Consider the following 20,462-nt stretch of genomic DNA (forward strand, 5'->3'; position numbering starts at 1 on the left):
TGGGGGCCAATATTAACATCACCTACAGACGTTCCACCTCTCTGAGAGATAGCCTAGTATCAAGCTACATGAGTCCCAGAACTACATCAGCGGAGCCAAGCTGGCTAAGTGCTAGTCCAGAAGGCTTTCATAAGTGCTCAAAGTGTAAGGCTTGCAAGTTTGCAAAAAATATCAAAAACTACCAACATCCAGTATTAAATAATAATGTGATCATAAAATCTAGGATTACATGTGAAACAGAGTATGTTGTGTATGTCCTTACCTGCCCCTGCAATAAGTGGTATGTCGGGAGTACGATCGGCAAGCTAAAACTTAGAATTTTACAACATATAAGAGCAATCAAAAATGTCGATCCAACATACCGTTTGGCCCTACATTTCCAAGAAAAGCACGGAGGGAAACTCGAAGGTTTTGGGTACTTTGGTATACATACCATCCAAAAGACAGCAAGGGGTGGCAATCGGGAACTCCTCTTGAGACAAATGAAAAATAGATACATTTTAGACTATGAGACCAAGATACCACAGGGCCACAACCTAGATGAAGAACTATACACATTCCTAGGTACCCAACTTCTCCAAGCAGCACCTTAAGCAATTTAACTCATGGACTTTTTAAGAAGATCCTAGTTTCCAGCGTGATCTTTTAAGTTCCTGCCCTTTCAATAACATGTGCTTTTAAGACTTTTTTCACTATCAATTGTATTATTAGCCTCGTGCCTACGTAAATCCAAATGCTTTTTGTTGTATTAGTAGTTTGTTTGCAGCATTCTCAGGAGATATGTTACTCACAAGCATTAAGGTTAGAAGGTCCTTTAAAATCAATATATTTTTTCTCTAAATGGAGGATTGAATGCACTTTAGACCTTCCTTTTCTGCTTCTTTCTATTACTTTTTTAATTTCTTTCTCCTGTCAGGGTGAGCAACGTATTTTTTGTTGATATATTAATGAACAATGGTGAACTAGTAGTTGCATGCACATTTTTTCCTTTTTGTTTTTCTCCATCTTTGGTTGTAACACTTCTTGGGTCAGCAATATTATTTGTGGTCCGTTTTGTGACTGAGGTTTTTACTAACCTTAGGCAATTGATTTAATGGTTGTTCAGTATTTTTAACCCATGTAGTAACCAATGATTCGTGTGTATTTTCAAAGTACAGTATTTTTATGCACCAAGCACTTTATTTTATTCTAATATAGAGAATAATGTTGCGAGGCTGCTAAACGCACGTTGCACTTTATCAACTGTGAGTTGTACTTTGTGGCTGCTAATTGCACGTAGCACTTTAACAATATTTTGTTGTATATTGCATACTTTGCACAGCTAACGAAGCCAGGTATTTGTACTTGAATAGATAATTTTAATACACATGAATCTCAGAACAAAAAATTATGTGCACTAAGCACTGAATTACAAATAATGCATTGGTTTTGTTTTAATAGATACCCTACATGAAGTGATCTTAAATCTGTAATATCTTTTTTCCTACCTTTTATAATGCCCGACTCATAAGCATGTTTTGTTTTGTTTTGCCATGATGATTGGCTAAGCCGTTGAACCCAATCAAAGATGGCAGACATGAGTATTAGACTCAAAGGAAGTGTGCGCGACTCTCTATACCACAACCATTGAGCCTATGATAGAATAAATAGTCCTTTTTCTGCGTTCTTCACCCCTAACGTGAACAAGCGGTTTGTTACCGTGAAACACTTCGTTTTTCGTGTTGTTTTTTTCTGTCCTGGACATTTGATTTATTAAAGTATAACCTTTTGGCTGACATTTAATGGTTTCCTGGCTCAGTGTTTTGCCGAGATTCTCTCATGCAAAGCTGCTTCCTGGAGTGCCTTCCGCCTTCGCTGCACCTGTGTACAGGGTTCATTACATACATAATATATATATATATATATATATATATATATATACACACACACACACACACACATACATACATACACGACCCTGTGCCATGCAGTAACCATCGCTGAAGTTGACATGTTATGTGGCATTTATATAACGCCTACTGCCATTGTTATGGCCTTGAAGCACTGTGGGGATGAATGCCCTTTGGAGGACCATGGTCTGAGATGCGAAGGAAGGATTCTAATGTACGTGTGCCAGTTAAACCTATCCAAAAAATGTCTTTAGGTCTTTAGGGAGGTCATGCCTACTGCATAGTTCTGGGAAGGGGACAATCCTGGCTTCCATAATTATCTGGTCAGATTTAAGATAACATTCCCTGATGCAAGTGTGCCCAAAAATAACAGATAATGTGTATTGCAGTACAGCTATTATTCCAGACGGTGATGCCGCTAAACTTCCATCTACCCTTTTTTTGTTCGTCCAGGCACTGCATCAGCACAAACCTTGTGGCTCTGATTGATGCTTGCTGGAAGGGAGTGTGTCAAGGCCATTTTAATGTGGTCACCAGGGATACAGTCAAACCGGGAACCCAGAGATCTCTGCAAACTCCTCATAACTCCTCACATATTCCACAAAAGATCTTCACACAGACCAATAGGTTGCCATGGAGGCTTGCTCAATTCCAATAACACTGTAGGATGTCCCCTGAGCGACAAAACTGTCAAAGAGCTTATAAAACTTCTATTCCATAGCCTTACAAGTCAACTTAGCACAGCTCTCTATGGTTTGTTTGGGGTCGACAGAGTGCCCACAACCCAATGCAGCCCATTAATCCCCATTAAGAATCAACTACCGTAAACCCTTCACCTACCACCAAGAACATACTGCAGCCACTTAAGCATACTTGCCAACCCTACCAATTTAGGTGGTGGGCTACTGCTTTTTAAGCAGTCCTACCACCTACAGATTTAGTTGACAAAACCTATCGATTTATGGCTCCTATCGGTCTGGCTGCTTGAGGCCCAGCCAGCCCAGCGTAAGCAACTGAGCAGCATTCATTCATGTGCATTGGGAGGTGGCCATGTTAAATGGCCCATTAATTTTTGGGATGTCGACATGATGCCTGGCCACAGATGACTGACATGAAAGACACACTCTCTGCCCTAGGCACGTGAGGTCTAGGCAAGCTTAGTGCTTCTGCCTGATGCCACACACATCCCGTGCCTCAATCGGAGCCAGGTGCCTGAGCTCATCATTGTGGGATAATTTACTGTTTGTTCAGTGCTCCAAGGTGCTCTTTCTGTTACTTCTGAACTTTCCAGTGCGACAGTATCTGCTGTATAACACACAGCTACAAACGTTTTCCATCATTCTCTGAGGCAGGTAAATTGTGTAAACTTTTAGTTAATTATTTAAACTATGAATTGATGTGTCAAAGGACAGGGTCAGAGCCTTTCAACCTTTCAGATGAAAGGAGCCTTAGGAGGGCCCTCGAGCAACTACTCCATGTTGTCAGTCATCAGTCTTATAACATGTAATATATTTCTTTCTATATTACTTTTGTTCTGGAGCTTTAAGTGTGTGCTTTGCAGTGTTCACCTTACAAGAGCCCTTGCGGCCATCACTTTCCTCGAGGTACACAGAAATGTTATTACCTTGTTGTCTTTTAACACCAGCCTCTCCACAGCAGGCACTTGCCGACAAAGAAGGATTTATAGCTTTTCAATGTGCATTTTGGGTTTCAGCTCTCTGCTCCCTGGCCGTCTCATAATAATCTGTGGCTATTAACCCCACCTGTATTTCTTTGTCTCCCTTGTCATTGATGTATGCACCCTAAGGGTGCCTCAGACTGTTTTACACTCCAAGCAAGGGGGCACCCAACCATCTTGTTGAAGTGGGTCCCCACACATCTGCAGCTGGGCCTGGTCAAGGGCTCATAGTCCCTGTGGCAAACCAAAAGTTGCCTGTGTGTTTGGTTTTTGTGAGAAATTGAAATTCTGCAGTTTAGCCGGGTGTTCACTGGATACAAGAATAAATCCCTTTCATATTTGAATAGTTTGGGCCTCATCACGAGTCTGGTGGTATCCCGGATGTAATACCGCCAAGATATCGCCAGACCAAATAGCATTACCGCTACTTGGTCTAACGCCATTAGCACCAGATCACGAGTAGCGGTTATTGCCCATTTCCCATTGGGTCGATAGGTCCCAATGGGTTGGGAGGGGACTCTAATACCGCTGGCGGTAATTGTGCCAGCACACAAAGGGCTGAAAATAGGTGGTAAGTGGACATTTTTACCTCCAGCTTTTTGTTGCAAGTAAAACTCTAATTTATCGCCCAACTCGAATTGGGCGGACCCTTAAATGCGGCATTAATTGCATTGCCACTGCATTTAAGGGCTACAACCCAACTCGCAATGAGGCCCTTAATAAGTTGAAATCAGGTGTGCCATTAGTGGTACTGGAGCCAAGGAGTGAAAAGTGATATATCACTGGAGTACGAGCACGATAGAAATAAAATATCAATATCAATATAGAGTTTGCCAGAATACCTAAGGTTGGTGGATCAAGTCAACATATTTTAGACCATGAGAAATCTGAATAAGCCTTAAAGAGGCTGTAAGGTCCATTTGCCCTTGTGTGGCACACAGACCTGTCTCCCTACAAATCCCTGCAGTCAATTCACCTCTGCTTCTAATGTCCTAGTACATATAATGATAAAATGTCATTACCTATGTGTCCCTTTTCCCTGTTACAGTACTTATTGAAGGCGGTCTGCCTGACTTCCAACGGAACACTTTCCCAATTTTCTTTTTCATAATACCACCTCCCCCTACAGCCTGGGGTTTAAAGCACCTGACATGTCCCATAATCTTCCTGTCTTCTCCCCTGGTTTTCCTGGAACTTAGTATTCTCTGGCAGACCATGGGTTTGGTTGGTCTTCCAGGTGAGGGACCCTTGGCTTACCTCAAGTATTCTTGTTGAGCTGCTTGGATTCATGCCTATCTTTAATGCCCACCTCTTTGACATGATCCCAGTTGATCTACATTAAGCAGGCCCTCCACACTCCCTTTTTTTTACCTTGAGGGGTTGCTTAGGATTCTCCATCGGATGGCCACTGCTCCCGCTGTACTACAGAAGGCCATTTATTTCAGTCCAAGTATGTGCAAGTCCGATCTTGGATCTTTGGTACACTCCAATAAATAAGTACTGTGATGAGCAAGAGGGCCGTGGATGTAATGATCTTCATTACTTCTATTGCTACACTTGCTCGTCACAGTACCGACACCAGTCTCTCCCTCCCTGGTAGTGAGATTGTGCCTTTTCCTTTAGTATAGACAGGCAGATTTTTGGACGTGTCATGTGCTTTATATCCTGGGCTGCGAGGGGCTACGGCTATGAAAACAAATGTGGGTAAGGGTCCTATCAAAGATTTAAGGTGATATACAAGTACTGTGACAAGGAAGAGTTGGACTAGGAGTAATGAAGATTAACAGTAAATTAGAACATTAGTGTAGGACTTGCAATAAAAGACCATGGCGCTAGACCTTACAAAGGACTTCTGCGTAAACCACTGTATACGTTGGCATTTGAACTTTGCTCAAAGTGATAAAATACCCAATTTTTCCTACAAATGATTTCAAGAGATACTCTTTAACCCTGGCCTACCCATTCCTGCCACAGGCCTTGAGACGCCGTTCAAGACCTTTCACAGGCTCCTGAAACTGAGTGATATTTTATGTGTGTCCCTAACGTGTCCCTAACGCACCTTGCACAGGGCTTCCCCAGTGCTAAATTGTCAGAGTTTGATGCCTGTACTTTGTGTCCCTCCTCATATCCCCTCATCTCATCCACAGTTTCCAACATGTTCAGAATTCCCGCTTATTACGGCAGGTATGTGCTCTACTCTAATACTCAAGAAGTATTACATGTTTTATTTCATTTGGTCTAATTCTCTGATGCGTATTTATTTAAATATACATTTTGGTTTTCTAATGTCACTTCTACTTTCTTAAAAAGACGAGTATGGTTTTCTTAGGCCTCGGCAAAAGAAATCTCATTGAAACCATAGTACAGTTTGCTATTTAAAAGGTTAGCTTCTGACAGACAGTATTATCACTTTATTTATTTGCTTGTCTTTACTTACAAAGATGTTGTTCATTTTAAGAAAAACTATAAAATGTTGTATTCCTAAACAAGTAGTACGCATTTCGTAATCTAAAACGTTAACCAGTTTCCATCTACTTCTAAAAATCCAAAGTTAATAGAGAATGATATTGTTGTTATTTATATGTTTGAAGATGAAAATCTGTATTAGTGAGGAAGAAGCTGGTCCCTGTGTTCATGTATTTCTCATGATGGGTCAGGGAATATGGGATAGACAACACCAGGCAGTCCTTTCCTGTGATCACTCCAAGGCCATACATATATCAAGTGAGATCATTTCCTGTGATGTCATAAAGTTCACGTGACAATTTCCTGCAATGAAATCATTATGCAAATAACTAGTTTTGATACGTTAAGATTCCTACAGATTTTTGGTCACAGAATGTTGGCATGTATGCTAAGTCATAATTCCCACCACACGTCCAATGACTCACTTTCTTACTAAACCTTACACGAGGAGGGGGAAAACACAATGGTGTAGTCTAAAGTTCAATAGGAAGACATCCTAAAGAACGTAGCTTTCCTCGTGCATTTAGTTAATTCACTATTCCAAGTAGACCCATACTCAACAAGATACACTGGCCGATTTGAGTGTGTGCAACTGAAAACGACGCCACTTACAGTAAATAAGGACTGATAAAACAATACAGTGCTATGTTTTCTGACATATGTGCACACTGTGTTGCCTATTTAAAAATAAAATGATTTTAAGACAGACTCCCTCCAAAACAGTAAGGTGTCCAGAAACTTCACAATCATCCCATACACCAAGCAAAATAATGCGAACTTATAAAAATAAATGAGAATTAAAAAATTAAATTAGAAAGAGGGCACTGTGGTTATAATGGGGTAAACTGGCCAATATCAGTTATCTAAAACCAACCTTTCAATATGGGTCGTCACCCATTGTTTGGAATTGTGGGCCATGTTTTATTTATTAACCCTGACCAAATATACAACATGTTGCCTGGTAACAAGCCGCTCTGCACGGCGAAACGGATGGGCATATGCCAGCTACTGCTTTTCAGAGCATACAGTCCATAATTTAAAACCTACCATGCAAAAAACACTCTCCGTTTAAACTTTGTTCTTTGCCCCTCCCCTCTTAAAATACATTGCGTCAAAGCATCTCTAAAGGGAGGCTTGAACACGCCCATCTCTCTGATCATCCAAGTCTCTTTCCAACTTGGTGGGAGTGCCCAACGGTCTTTGGATAACGTGACACTTGTTTGTTGTATGTTTATAAAAGGCTCTTGTGATGCGTTTAAAGCAAATCGCTCAACCCATCAAGGGATGCTATGCATGAGTTCTATGCGTCCCAAGCCTAAGCTTGTGGGTATGATAGTGTGTGCGCGGTGTGTTGTGTCCCTGTGATAGTGCGCTTGCAAGTGTCTAATAGTCTCTTCTATCCAATGCACCTTGCTCACAATCAGACTCCCTACAACTGCTCGGTTGCCGGTGCCCAAACATGACAGTTTACCTTCGTTCTTGTTCAGGATCAAGCAGCAGAGGTTCTGCAATAGGACGTTTGGGGAGCGCTGATCCGGGTTCGCCATCCCGGCAAAAGTGGGCTGCATGCGCCTTTCTCCCCAGTCCACGAGATCCCCACCCCCTAAGCGTCAGTTTTGCAGTTACCTACGACTCGTAGCAACGGCGCCGCCATTTTAACAAACCCCGCCGAAATAATGCCGGTGTTTGGCCCACAATTCCCCCTTTCTCTGTTAAGCTCTTACAACTGAACTGACAGGGTTCGCTCTCATCACTTCCCCCCACGCCCAGTACGGCGCAGCGAGCGTGATTTCTTGGTTCCGGGGAAGAAAGTATCCGGCTGTATTTTTGCCAGGCGCTGGGAAGGGGTGCAATGTCTGGGCTACGGAGGCTGCTGTTTTGTTCCTGTAGACGTTAAGATTGAGAACATTGTTCCATTTTACTTGAGAACCGTCGTGCAATGTTTGTTTATGTCTGTCCATAGCAGCACACTTAACTCCTCTTGGCATTAACGAAGTAGGTCATGGCAGTAAAAGTTGTGAAAGAACGTTAAAGTGCAATTTACCAACTTAATAAGCACTAGTTGAGAAGGGCAATGCCGTTTAAAAAATAAAAACGTATGACTAAGAGGCAAATATAGAGCTTTGTAATCATTTTGTGCTCCAGCTGAATAGAAAGCAGCGCCGTTCTTAACATTGGAGTTATATATACCATAGCGCCTAACTGCTATTGCTTTGGGCTGGAAGTGCTTTGAGTTGTCTGTGAATAAGGTCGACCATAGTCAGAATTTTGATAGACCTATTACATTGCAAGAAAATAACAATTGCTTTGGCAGAGATGATTGACGTTATCTTTAACAGTTATGTGTTGGATGGGGAACATTGGGGGGCTCATTACAAGTTTGGCAGTATTCCGGAGGTAAGTCCGTCAGTGCTAAAGTCCTTCTTGGATCTCGTGTCTTGTTAGCACAAATTGATATTTGTAGTTGAGGTCCAGTTTGGAGAACTTTGTGGCACAATTTAGATGAACAATCATGTCCTCCATTTTGGGTCGTGGATGTCTCTCCCTCTTTATCGCAGTGTTGGCCCATCCCATGTCAATGCATAGTCTTATTTTATTCCCTTCCTTTGGCACTATGACCAGGGGTGAGATCCACGGTGTGGGACCAATTATGTTGTTGTCCATCAACTGTTGCAGTTCCTGTGAACCTGCCTCCCGCAGGTGGAAACCTGCCCTCCAGGGGTGCTGTGGAACAGGCCTAATGTTCTCGTTGATGTGCAGCCAAACTACTGTGTCCTTCAGCTTTCCCAGCCCTTGAAACAGCTGAGGGAATGCTGGTTTGATTACTTCTTTCCCGATCAGCACCCAAGTCATGTGAGCGATGTTCTGGTTTCCCACAGGGTCTGCACTGCACTGGACCACTTCATCGTCCTGATAGTGAACATCTATCAATACAAGCGCATTCTCGGTCCGGTTGTTGACTAAACACTTTACACATAACAGGAATCCTGAGCACGTGGATGGTGGTGTCGGTCGTCTTACCATTGTTTTAATAAAAAGAATTGTATTTGTGTTATTATGGTTAAATACACCTTTTAACACAGTTAAACATATATAAAATAAATCAGAGCATATAAAAAATCAGAGCATATAAGCATCAAAATACATATTGAATACAATGATTAAAATCAGTAAATAAGAAAAACATCATGTCATGATTCTATAACAATGATAAAACACTCATACAATACTCAGAATTAAAATGAACCACCTTCCATTTGCTTGATACATTCCAAAATGTCCATCCACATATGGTACATAGTAAAATTTAAAATTGTACAATTCCCCAAATACAGTAAACTCCACGTTTGATCACTATGATCTTTTCCACATTGTATTTTAAATAGAGAGAGCCCTTTTTATGTATCGCCATTAATTTCACACATTTGGTCAAAAGATGCCTAGGAGTTTCAATCTCGTAGCTGCAAAATCTACAAAATCGTTGGGAATAAGATACATTTTGCCTGACATGCTCCAACTCTAGAGAAGGGAGGTAGTAATTCCAATCTAAGGGACAGCATTAATTTGTGTTTCCATTATTGTCACATGCATATCATCTCCAAAGGAGAATCCGATTTAATCAAAGAACGAAAATACATCCTTTCTCCATTCTATAAGTACACCATTACTACTCCCCTTGTATAACATATTTTCAAACATGGAGAATTCTAAACCAGATGCAGTGAGACGTAGCTGAGAGTAACTCCCGGCGAGATCCTGATTTGATCCTGCAAGCGGCAACCAAAACAACTTAAATCCGAACCAAAGTACACCCCAAGGTGGGAAACACCACCCACACAGTGAACCTTACCCTGAAGAAAATCGGAGCTGAACAACTGGGGACTCCGGGGCGGAACTGGAGCCCCCGCGCATCAAGATGGCCGCTGCGACGTGTGAGGGAAAAAAAGCAATACAGCCTGTGAGGGTCGCCGGCCACTTGGGCGCAGCGCTCCCTTGGGGGTTGCCGGCTGTTTTTCACCACGGCGCACCCTGCCCACTGCTTGGGGAGTGTTGCCGCGACCCACAGTGGATCCCCAAGGGCCCGATCCAGACATCTGGATAACACGGTGGACCGGAGTGCCAGAGTCACCCAACAGAACACCGCCGTACAAACTGCCATCTGCACCCCACTGCAGGAGAGAAGAGGCACGGAAGATCCTCCTCATGACACCCAGCGGCCTGAGACATGAGGAGCAACACGGAACCCCATCCCCACTGCCAGCGGCTTGAGATCCGGGACGCGGGACCTGCATCCCTCAACTTTAAAACAACGTGGTGAGTGGCATTTGCCTGCTGCAATACCCCAGATTCCATACTTGCATGCAACCCTGTGAGGCCAATTGTGACACTACACACCCGTGGGAGGGGGATTGGGTCTAGGTGCAGTAGACCCAGGTGAAACTCATACCTCGCCCTCTTGAACGCCAGGTGCATACTGCCCACTGTTGCCCCTGCTTATGGAACCGGACCGCACAGCCTTTATGCCTCACAGACGCTGATCGGGAGACCCAGGAAACATTGGTACAACCCGGCCCCTGCCACATAGGACCATTGGTGCACTTACCTGCCCAAATTGATTGCCGAAGGCGTGGGCAAATTACGCTGGCATACAAATTCTGGAACATTGACAGTGAACACCTCCAGACCCGGAACCTTTTACCCTACACTGCACCCTACTGCGCTAGTAACCCGCATGAGGCGCCTAGACCCCTGGATAGGTAGGCACCAATCTGAGGATGCCTATAACACCTGGAAGCCCCATCCACCTCGGGGCCCACCTACTGCACACCACCACTACACTGCAGCGGCCCAAGCAGGACCACTGCACCGACACCAGACGGAGTAGCGCCTAGTAGCATACTACAGGTGTTACAAGATCATCCTAACAGTGGGATAAGACGCTGTGGACACATCCCTCACACGAATATACAGCATTATGTCACCTACCAAGAGAAGAACAAACCGATGACCATGGAATTATTCATGGTACAGGGCACACATTGCACCACCACACAAGCCGAAAGCACGCACCAGCAACAGGCCTCCGCAACTCTACTGGATCCACAAGAGAACCAGGTTCTTGCAGCAATAGCGGCCCTACGCTCATCCCTGGAAAAAAAGATAGGTGAGGTCAAAATCGACATACAGCTTCTACGGCAAGATGTCAGACAGCTAGTTGAGTCACGTCTGCCGAAACGCTCCTGAAAGAGACATCAGACTCAACCAAGGACCTAGAAAAGAGGGTCAAGGAACTTGAAAAACAGAACACTGCATTGGAACTATGTGCGGAAGACGCAGAGGGCAGGTCGCGAAGAAACAATGTGCGGGTGCTTGGTATACCAGAAAGAACTGAAGGATCAGACCCTACCTCATACGTGGAAAACCTGCTACTCCAAGAGATTGGGCCAGGCTAACTCGCGCAGGGATTTGCTATTGAAAGCGCCCACCGATATCTCCCAAAAAAGTCCCCCCGCCCCGGGTCACAACCTCGACCAATGATCACCAGGATCCTCAACTTTCGTGACAGGAAAGTCATTCTACAAAACTTTAGAGACAGGCGAGATAACGCTGGGCAACGCACAGATCACTATCTACCAGGACTACGCCTACAGTCCTAAGGGCCAGGAACTAATTTATACCTATAAAAGCAAGGCTAAGACAATTGGAATTCAAGTACACGCTTCTATATCCTGCAAGACTCAAAATCCTTTATAAAGGCAAGGCACAATTCCTAGACAGCCCAGAGGCTGCGGCCACGTAGATGGACCATAACGACCTGTCCAACAAGAACAATGCAGATCTGTGATAGGCAAGGCACACAGCAAGTCCTCCATAACAATGGCGGGCCAAATTGGTGTGCTTGGGTGCCCATATAAACCACATGTGGGGGAACTGTCAACTCTAGTCAAGTGTGAAACACGGACGATTGCTGCTGCTAATGTCCTCACACCACCGGTGGGAGCAAAACCTGGCCACCCACTGTCGGTCTTCTTCACCCACCCAAGTTGTCAAAGGGCCCCAGCCTGTTGCTGAACCCTATACCTAGTACCAGGCCTCCAGATAAGGTTCGTACCAGGCCTTTTTAAGCATTAAAATCTTGTAAATACGACAGCTTTATTATTTTCCTCTGTACATTTACGCACAAGTTTAGAGCAGAGGGCAGTGCAAATGTCAGGTTACTTGACAGAAACTAGAACGCTTCTTTTGATTTTTATCAGGTTACTTGACAGAAACCATAACGCTTCTTAGATTTTTATCTACATGGATGTAATTGTAAGCCATAGAGAAAAGCCTCTGAAACAGATTTTATTTCTCTGAAGCCTTTCAAAAAAAGAAACTGCACACTGTGATAAAAGGGATGGCTTCTTTTCATTCAGCTTCTGTTGTGTTGTGTGCAGATGCTCATGGATTAAACTGAAGCACTGTGCATATTTATTTTCCTATCATTTTATGATTGTATAATTAATAATATGGAAAACTAAGTTGCAATTGAGAATTAATCTTTTTTAACAAATTATGCTTTTCTTCCAGTGAAAGCAAGCCTATATTGCACAATTGTATTTTTCTGAGTTCCTGTGCTGTGTGCATAATCATGTGGAGGCAGATAATTTTTACACTTTTAATTTACACTCAAATTATAAAAACAGTGTGAAACACAAGGAGTATCCACGGTCTAGTTTACATCCATGCAACCTTGCAGTCAATGGGGTACATTACTATAAATGGTCAGTGGCGGCAGTCTATGCTCAAGAGTGAGTGATTGTCATTACACCAATCACAAGTGTTATAGCCTCTCAAATCTTCAAGACTACAATTAAAACATCCAAAACCTGACTCGCTACGAAGTGCAAGCGCTGTTTAAAAACAAAAAATGAAAGTTACATTTGTAATTGAAATTGTTACAATTCGTTTGTAAAATCGATATCTGCCATACACCCATAGAATAAACCACTAACCTGGTCAGACGTTAAAGATGAGAAGAGTTGAGAATCCTCTTGAAACACCTCTCTCTCCTCCGGCTTAGAATGGCCAGAGGAGAAGGGATGTCCCAGGGAAACCCTCTGGGAGAAAAAAACCCTGTGTGTTCCGGAGAATGTAGAAGATCTGGATGTCGTGAAGAGGAGGTTGTGTCTTCAATCCATTCTTGGGAACTGGATATCTGACCAGGATTATAAAAAGAAAGAGTTATTGTTCTTTTATCAAATTGAGTGGTACGTAAAAATGGACCCATGACCGCGAGGCCGGTGAATAACCCAGCCAATCCACCAAGTATTGAAGACGGCCGTGATAATATCAGGAATCGCATAAACCGGCCACCTCGAATTCAGGAACCGTAGAGGTAGGGATCGCGGGAGGTCGCGGTCCGGTACTGCCTTCTTTAACTGGGAGACGTGGAAAACCGGGTGGATTCTGGACCAGGACGGTGGTAGACGGAAGCGATAGGCAGCAGTTCCCTGGCGTTGGAGGACAAGAAAAGGACCAAAGAAACATGGAGATCATTTTGAAGGAACCAGATTGTTATGCTTGAACTGGTGCGCAATGCATTCTGGGAGCGCTCGGAGCCATGATGGATATTTACTTCATGCCGCAGTGAAAAGCTGCACACATTTTGCTGAGTGTTAGATTCACGGTGCTGAGAAAGACATGCTTTCCAAACCTGGTATGCAGTCAAGGACATTTCTGCTGAGAAAGCTAACTTTGTTATGGTTTGTCACTGTTCTCTGCAGAGCGTGTTTTTAGAGAAGGGAGGCACTCTGTTCCTTGGGGGTAGCTCTCGATTGACCCAGCTGGCAACCGACGGCTGCTCATCAACTGCGCAAGTGCAATTTCCAGAACGTTCGAGAACTGCCACCCCTTTGTGGAGTGTGTATATACGCGGAAACCCGGAGGTGGTCAGGTGAGACTTCAGCCGGAGAAGGAGGCTTACGTCCGGCCCTCCTGTGAGCTGTGGTGCTTTCGGCCTGGCTGTTCCCGGGGTCTTCCAGCCGCTTCTGGATGAGATGAGGAATCCAATTACGCTCACGGTGATGTATTTCCTTTTGAATTCTTTGCTTCTTCTGTGATTTATGTCTATGCTACTTCTGTGAGATATTTCTATGTTATTACTTGTTGCCTCTAAGCTTTGAATAAATAGCCGTAAAGTGCTGATTATCTTCTAAGAGTGTGTGGTTGCGAGTTATTGAGTCTTTCTGCGTTCAAAGTATTTGCTCTATAATTGCATTGGTGATTTATGTTTGTTCTGTGCACTCTGGGGAGAGCAATACACAGATGACGGGGCAGAAAACGTGATGCCAACCACACCTTGTCGCCCGGAATGTAATCCGGGGCAGGAGTCCTGCATTTATCAGCCGATTTGCTTTGCACGTTCCTGAGCATTCAAAAGAGAGGATTGTGCAGTACGATGTCCGTTCTGAATGTCTAAGAGAAGACTGTCCACGTTCGGAAATGAGGAGTTAGATGCAAGACCCTCGGGGAAACAAGTAGGATGGAAACCATAGGTGCACAGGAAAGGGCTGGCTCCTAAAGAAGCATGTTGAGTATTATTGTAGGCAAACTCCGCCACCGGTAATAATTCAACCCAATTGTCCTGAGATGCAGAGATATAGCACCGTAGATAACCCTCGAGTGTCGGTTCAATCGCTCTGTCTGTCCGTTTGTCTGTGGATGGAATCCCGAGCTCAAGGCACGGGAAATGTTGAGAGGTTTACAACAATGGTTTCAGGCAGGCCATGCAAGGCAAATATACGAGCAATGAAGATCCTTGCCATCTGCGCGGCGGTAGGTACTTTTGGTAAAGGTAGAAAAAGAGCTAACTTAGTGAAGTAGTCCACTACCACCATAATAGCAGTACAACCATTGGATAAAGGTAGGTCAACAATAAAGTCGGTGGATATCATCTGCCACGGCTGGGTAGGAACCAGCATTTTTGTAAGGAGACCCAAAGGATAACAGCGAGGGGTCTTGGTCTGTAAGCACACAGAGCAGGAGGATACATAATCCCGAACATCCTTAGCAAGGCCGGGCCACCAAAAGTTCTGCTGAATGAGTTCAGTGGTATTATCAATCCCCCTGTGACCTGCCAACCGCGAGTCATGACACAGAAGCAATATAGACTTCTGGAGATCGGCCGTAGGAATAAATAGCCTTTTATTCCTATAAGCGCAGTCTTGTATGAGGATAGGATCCATAGATGTTAATATGTCTGGATCATTCCGTAGTAATTGCAATGTAGCCTCGGAAACCGACTGTAGAAAGGTATTAACCATGTGTATGAAACGTGCTCTGGGAAAGAGAGGTTCGGGTCGGAAAGGAGTCAAATGAGCTGAGTCTTTTCTGGATAAAGCATCAGCTTTAAGGTTAGCTCTACCTGGAATAAAGGTGAACTCAATTTCATAGGGTGAAAAGAAATGTGCCCAACGGGCTTGCCTGCCCTTTTGGGTCTAGGCGTACTGTAGAGCTCGAAGGTTGTGGTGGTCAGTTCGGACCTCTATGGCGTGACCTGCTACAAATAGAAGATGTCTCCACTCCTCAAATGCCCGTCTGATGGCCAATTTTTGCAAGGACGGTGTAATTCAACTCGGAAGAAGACAATGTTTTGGAAACGTAAGCCACTGGACATTCCACTCCTTGTTCGTTCTCTTGAAGCAGAACTGCACCCAAAGCATGGTGAGAAGCATCGGATTCAATGATAAACCTCTTTGATTGGTCAGGAGGAAGCAAAATAGGACCGGTAATGAAGTGTGTCTTTAGAACTTCAAAGGCCTTCTGAGTAGCATCGGACCAGAGAAAGGCAGTTCCCTTTTTCAGGAGAGCAGTAAGGGGTAGAATAATCTCTGAGAAATTAGGTATAAAACCTCTCTAAAAGTTGATGAACCCCAAAAATCGTCGAAGATCCTTGATGCAGGATGGAGCTTGCCACTCCAAGATGGCTGAGATCTTAGGCGGATCCATAGAGACTCCTTCAGCCGATAGGATGTAACCTAGATAGGCAACCTTCTCTTGATGGAATTCGCATTTGTCCAGTTTGCAAAACAAGTTATCCAACAGTCGCTGTAATACCTCCCTCACGTGTTGAATATGTTCAGATAATGAAGAGGAGAAGACAAGAATTTCATCAAGATAAACAATAACCGCATGCAGTAGAATATCAGAAAATAAGTGGTCCATGAAACGTTGGAAGATAGCTGGTGCATTTGATAATCCGAAAGGCATCACCCGGTATTCGTAATGCCCGAAGGCAGTACGAAAAGCGGTCTTCCATTCATCCCCTGCTATGATTCGGATGAGATGATATGCTCCTCGTAGATCCAGTTTCGTGAATATCCTGACTCCTTTGATGGCCACAAGGATGTCCGGAATCAAGGGCATGGGGTATCGCTCCGGAATCGTGATTTTATTTAGACTGCGGTAATCAATGCAGGGTCTTAGTTCTGTGTATCCTTTTTTGACACAAAAAACATGGAAGCACCAGCAGGTGAAGTGGATTCTGCTATTAGACCGTTATGTAAATTCTTTCTAAGATATTCTTTTTCCCTAGAGGATAGGATGTACATTCGTCTAAAATAAATAGGTTCGTCTGGAATCAATTCGATGGAACAGTCATCTCGACGATGTGGAGGAAGCTCAGCATACTCTGCTGTTGAAAATACTCTCTGGAAAGACTTGTAAGTTTCAGAAATCTCTTGGACGTGATTTAATATGGTCGATTCAGGTTCTTGTTCAGTTGGGGTGGAGGAATGATGAAAACCTATAGCTCTTTTAGAGAGACAATGGGAAAGACAGTACTCAGATCCCAAGAAAAAAGTTCCTGCTGTCCAGTTTATAAAGGGGTTATGGACACGAAGCCAAGGCAATCCTAGAATTACCGGGTAATGTGCTGCACGAATTATGTCCAATGTGATAACTTCAGTATGAGAAGTAATGGTCATATGTAAAGGTTTTGTCTGTTCACTAATTGGACCAGAAACCAATGGACTGCCGTCCACAGATTCAACAGCTATGGACACTGACTTGGGTGAAATGGGTATCTTGTGGGTGAGAGCCCAATGGTCGTCAAGGAAATTTCTGGCAGCTCCGCTGTCGATTAAGGCTGGAACCTCAGTGAAGTTGAGGGCATCCAAAAACAAGGAAACTTTAAGGACAACCATAGGTGATTCGGGAATCTCTGAGATTAGAGATGATGTTTGTGTCATTGGGGAACAACTTATTGATTCCCAATCCGTGGTTCCCCTGACGGTAGGGTGCGGGCGTTTCCCTGTCTTCTTATAGGAGCGATCGGGCAGTTTGTAACAGTATGATCCTTAGCTCCACAATACATACACAACCCCTGTGTTCGACGTCGGTTGCGTTCTTCCGGAGACAAAGGACCCCGGGCAGCGCCGATTTGCATAGGTTCATCGGATACCTGGGCTTTGTGAGTCATGGTGGAATAACCAGGTAAGCTACGGGAACCTCTGGGTTTCCTCCGTTCTCGGTGCCTTTCTTGAATTCTATAATCCATCAGCATGACTTGAGTAATTAATTCTGCCAAATTTGGGGAACAGGGAATGCGTGAGACTTCATCTTTTAACTCCTCATTTAAACCACGTCTGAATAAGGTGATAAGAGCATCATCTGCCCAAGCTGTTCAAGCCGCCACTTGTTTGAACTTAGTAATGTAAGAAAGTAAATCCAAAGACCCTTGTCTAAAATCTAGCAACTGTTCCTGAGCTGAAACAGTAATTTCCTGTCTGCTAAACATGGATTTAAGACTGTTCACAAAGGCAGGGTATGAATCCAAAAGAGGATTATTTGTGATTACTAATGGTGTTGCCCATGGCAGAGCAGAACCAGCAAGATTAGCGATCAATTGACCCACTTTGTCACGGTCGCTATGAAAAAAGGCCGACTTGAACGTAAACTGCACAGTGCACGATTCAAAAAAATCCTTTAGCTTGTACGGATTACCATCAAATCGTCCACTAGGAAGCGGACCTGGAGGTAATTCAGAAAAGCTAGGTGCCCTTCCTGCATGTTGTCTCAAGGCAGCGTTTTCCTGCTTAAGGGCCTGAACCTCAGCCGTTAAGGACTGCACGGCTGCAATCAATTGTTGCTGTTGTGCCGGGTCCATGACCACGTAGGAAATTCTATGGGTGTTCAAGGATACCAATATTTTCCTCTATATTTTCTGGCATTGCTATCTGTTACAATTCGTTTGTAAAATCGATATCTGCCATTCACCCATAGAATAAACCACTAACCTGGTCAGACGTTAAAGATGAGAAGAGTTGAGAATCCTCCTGAAACACCTCTCTCTCTCCTCTGGCTTAGAACGGCAAGAAGAGAAGGGATGTCCCAGGGAAACCCTCTGGGGAAAAAAACTCTGTGTGTTCCGGAGAATGTAGAAGATCTGGATGTCGTGAAGAGGAGGGCGTGTCTTCAATCCATTCTTGGGAACCGGATATCTGACCAAGATTATAACAAGAAAGAGTTATTCTTCTTTTATCAAATTGAGTAGAACATAAAAATGGACCTATGGAAATCATTCATTAACAGTAATACCATCAAAACGAGTCTTGGGAATTGGGATCCCTATTTCCTTGTGCTCCGCCCTTTTATCTCATGAGAGTTATGCTGTCGTAGGAGAAAGCAAGAATGTTATATACACTAGGAGGTGAGTATTGTAAATACTTTTGGAAAGACCTGTGCTTCTTGTCGTATGTTACTGGATGCTGAATGTAGTGCGTGGGATTCATAAAGCGCTTCGGAAGTCTGGAAACGCTATAGAAGAACAAAATTAACCAGAATTCAGGATGAATAAGGATTGTGTTTGAGAAACTACCCTCCCTAGAGCCCGGAATGTCTGAGGCTCTGTTCAAAGAACGTACCCGATCAGGAACGCTTCCCACGTAGTTGGAGAAGGCGGGCGGAGGGCAGAAAACAGCACGTACAAGGTGGAGCGAGGTGTCTGCAGGGAATCGTGAAATGATGTGTGTGCCGGTATTTGCTTGATTGGTGTCCTAAGAAGAAATAGAAGGATAGTTAGGTACGCAAAGTCTATAATGAGAACAAGTAGGAAAGTTTCCTGGGTGCGAACTCACGAAGCGTTGGCTGTCAGCAGTAGCAACGCACCGGCGCGTTGTTTGCGAAAGTAGATAAACAGTTTCCCGACGTGGGGGCGGAGTTTCAGAACGCAAACCACACTGCAAGGCTGGAACGTCGGAACTGTTACCAACTGCCATGTTGGGAGTAAGGACGGCGAATCCTCTTAGCGTATGCATTATCAGTATGGCTGTTTCCAACAGCCTTACTTGTAATCCACTTCATTAGACACTATACAGTCTCTATGGATCACCCAATATACAAATGATTACTCTGTTAATCTTGATTGTACACCGGGTATGGTGCCAGTGTACAATCCCACACAGTCCCACACAAAGATGCGCCGCGCACAGGAATGCGCTGCTCCTATGGCAACCTATTCTGCCTGGGAGAGTCGTGCAGCGCGTCCTAGTGACGGGCTGCTTCTTGCTGCGTTCCGAACGCGATCCATTTCAAGTAAGTTTCTGGATGTTGATACATTTACCTTCACAGGATTTAACATTGTCGATGAGCACGGCTCCAGAACTGTATTATATATCTAGTCTCTGTGTGACTAGTATTACTTAAGTAACCTACCTTTACCACATCAAACTTTAGTTACACAGCCACTTGCTTAACTGTGCAGTAATCTTCATTACCCCTTATCTCCCTGTGCCTTTAGTTGCCCCCCCCTTTTTGGGATCACAGCCTGCCACTGCCACTGCACCCGGCGAGACACTTGGTTTTTTGACCGGTTGAGTACCCCAAAATTGCATTAAAATTACTTTTGAGCATGTTTTGCTTAAGTTCGGACACTTACATACTGTATGCAATGTCCCCCCTTTTTGGGATTACAGCCTGCCACTGCCACTGCACCCGGCGAGACACTTGGTTTTTTGACCGGTTGAGTACCCCAAAATTGTATTAAAATTACTTTTGAGCATGTTTTGCTTAAGTTCGGACACTTACATACTGTATGCTATGTCATTTTTACCATACAGGCGATAATGAATCTTCTTTGCTTACCAAGAAAGAAGGTTAGTGCATCTCTTTTCATGAGAATCATTAGCTGAGTCTCTAAAACTCTTTCAAAATCTAATTAGTGTATCCTTACACTTTGTAGGAATTTGAACTGAACTCCATTGAAACTAAATCACGTCCTGAAACTAAAACACGTCCTGCCCTGAAGATGGATTTCTAATAATTCGAAATGCGTTGGCACCCACTACTCAATAGGAGTGTCTTTAGGAAATTTCTGAGTAGAATGAAAGTAACTGCTCAGACATAGGAATACGTAAATGTGGTGATTGTTCTACACATGAATTGTTTTA

The 20,462-nt window shown here is 43.9% G+C and overlaps 1 protein-coding gene across 2 annotated transcripts in view; it reads right to left on the minus strand.

Annotated features, from left to right (window-relative positions):
• Positions 1–7,786, minus strand: part of TUBGCP3 (tubulin gamma complex component 3) — a 1,162,672-nt gene extending 1,154,886 nt beyond the window's left edge. For both annotated transcript variants that reach the window (XM_069636982.1, XM_069636981.1), the window contains exon 1: positions 7,505–7,786. In XM_069636982.1, coding sequence (XP_069493083.1) covers positions 7,505–7,601 — 97 coding nt within the window. In that variant the 5' untranslated portion in view covers positions 7,602–7,786. The remainder of the gene's footprint in view (positions 1–7,504) is intronic.
• Positions 7,787–20,462: the final 12,676 nt, after the last annotated feature.

The sequence above is a fragment of the Ambystoma mexicanum genome, chromosome 7p (genome assembly GCF_040938575.1).
Source record: "Ambystoma mexicanum isolate Mex_15411 chromosome 7p, UKY_AmexF1_1, whole genome shotgun sequence".
Classification (NCBI taxonomy): Eukaryota; Metazoa; Chordata; class Amphibia; order Caudata; family Ambystomatidae; genus Ambystoma; species Ambystoma mexicanum.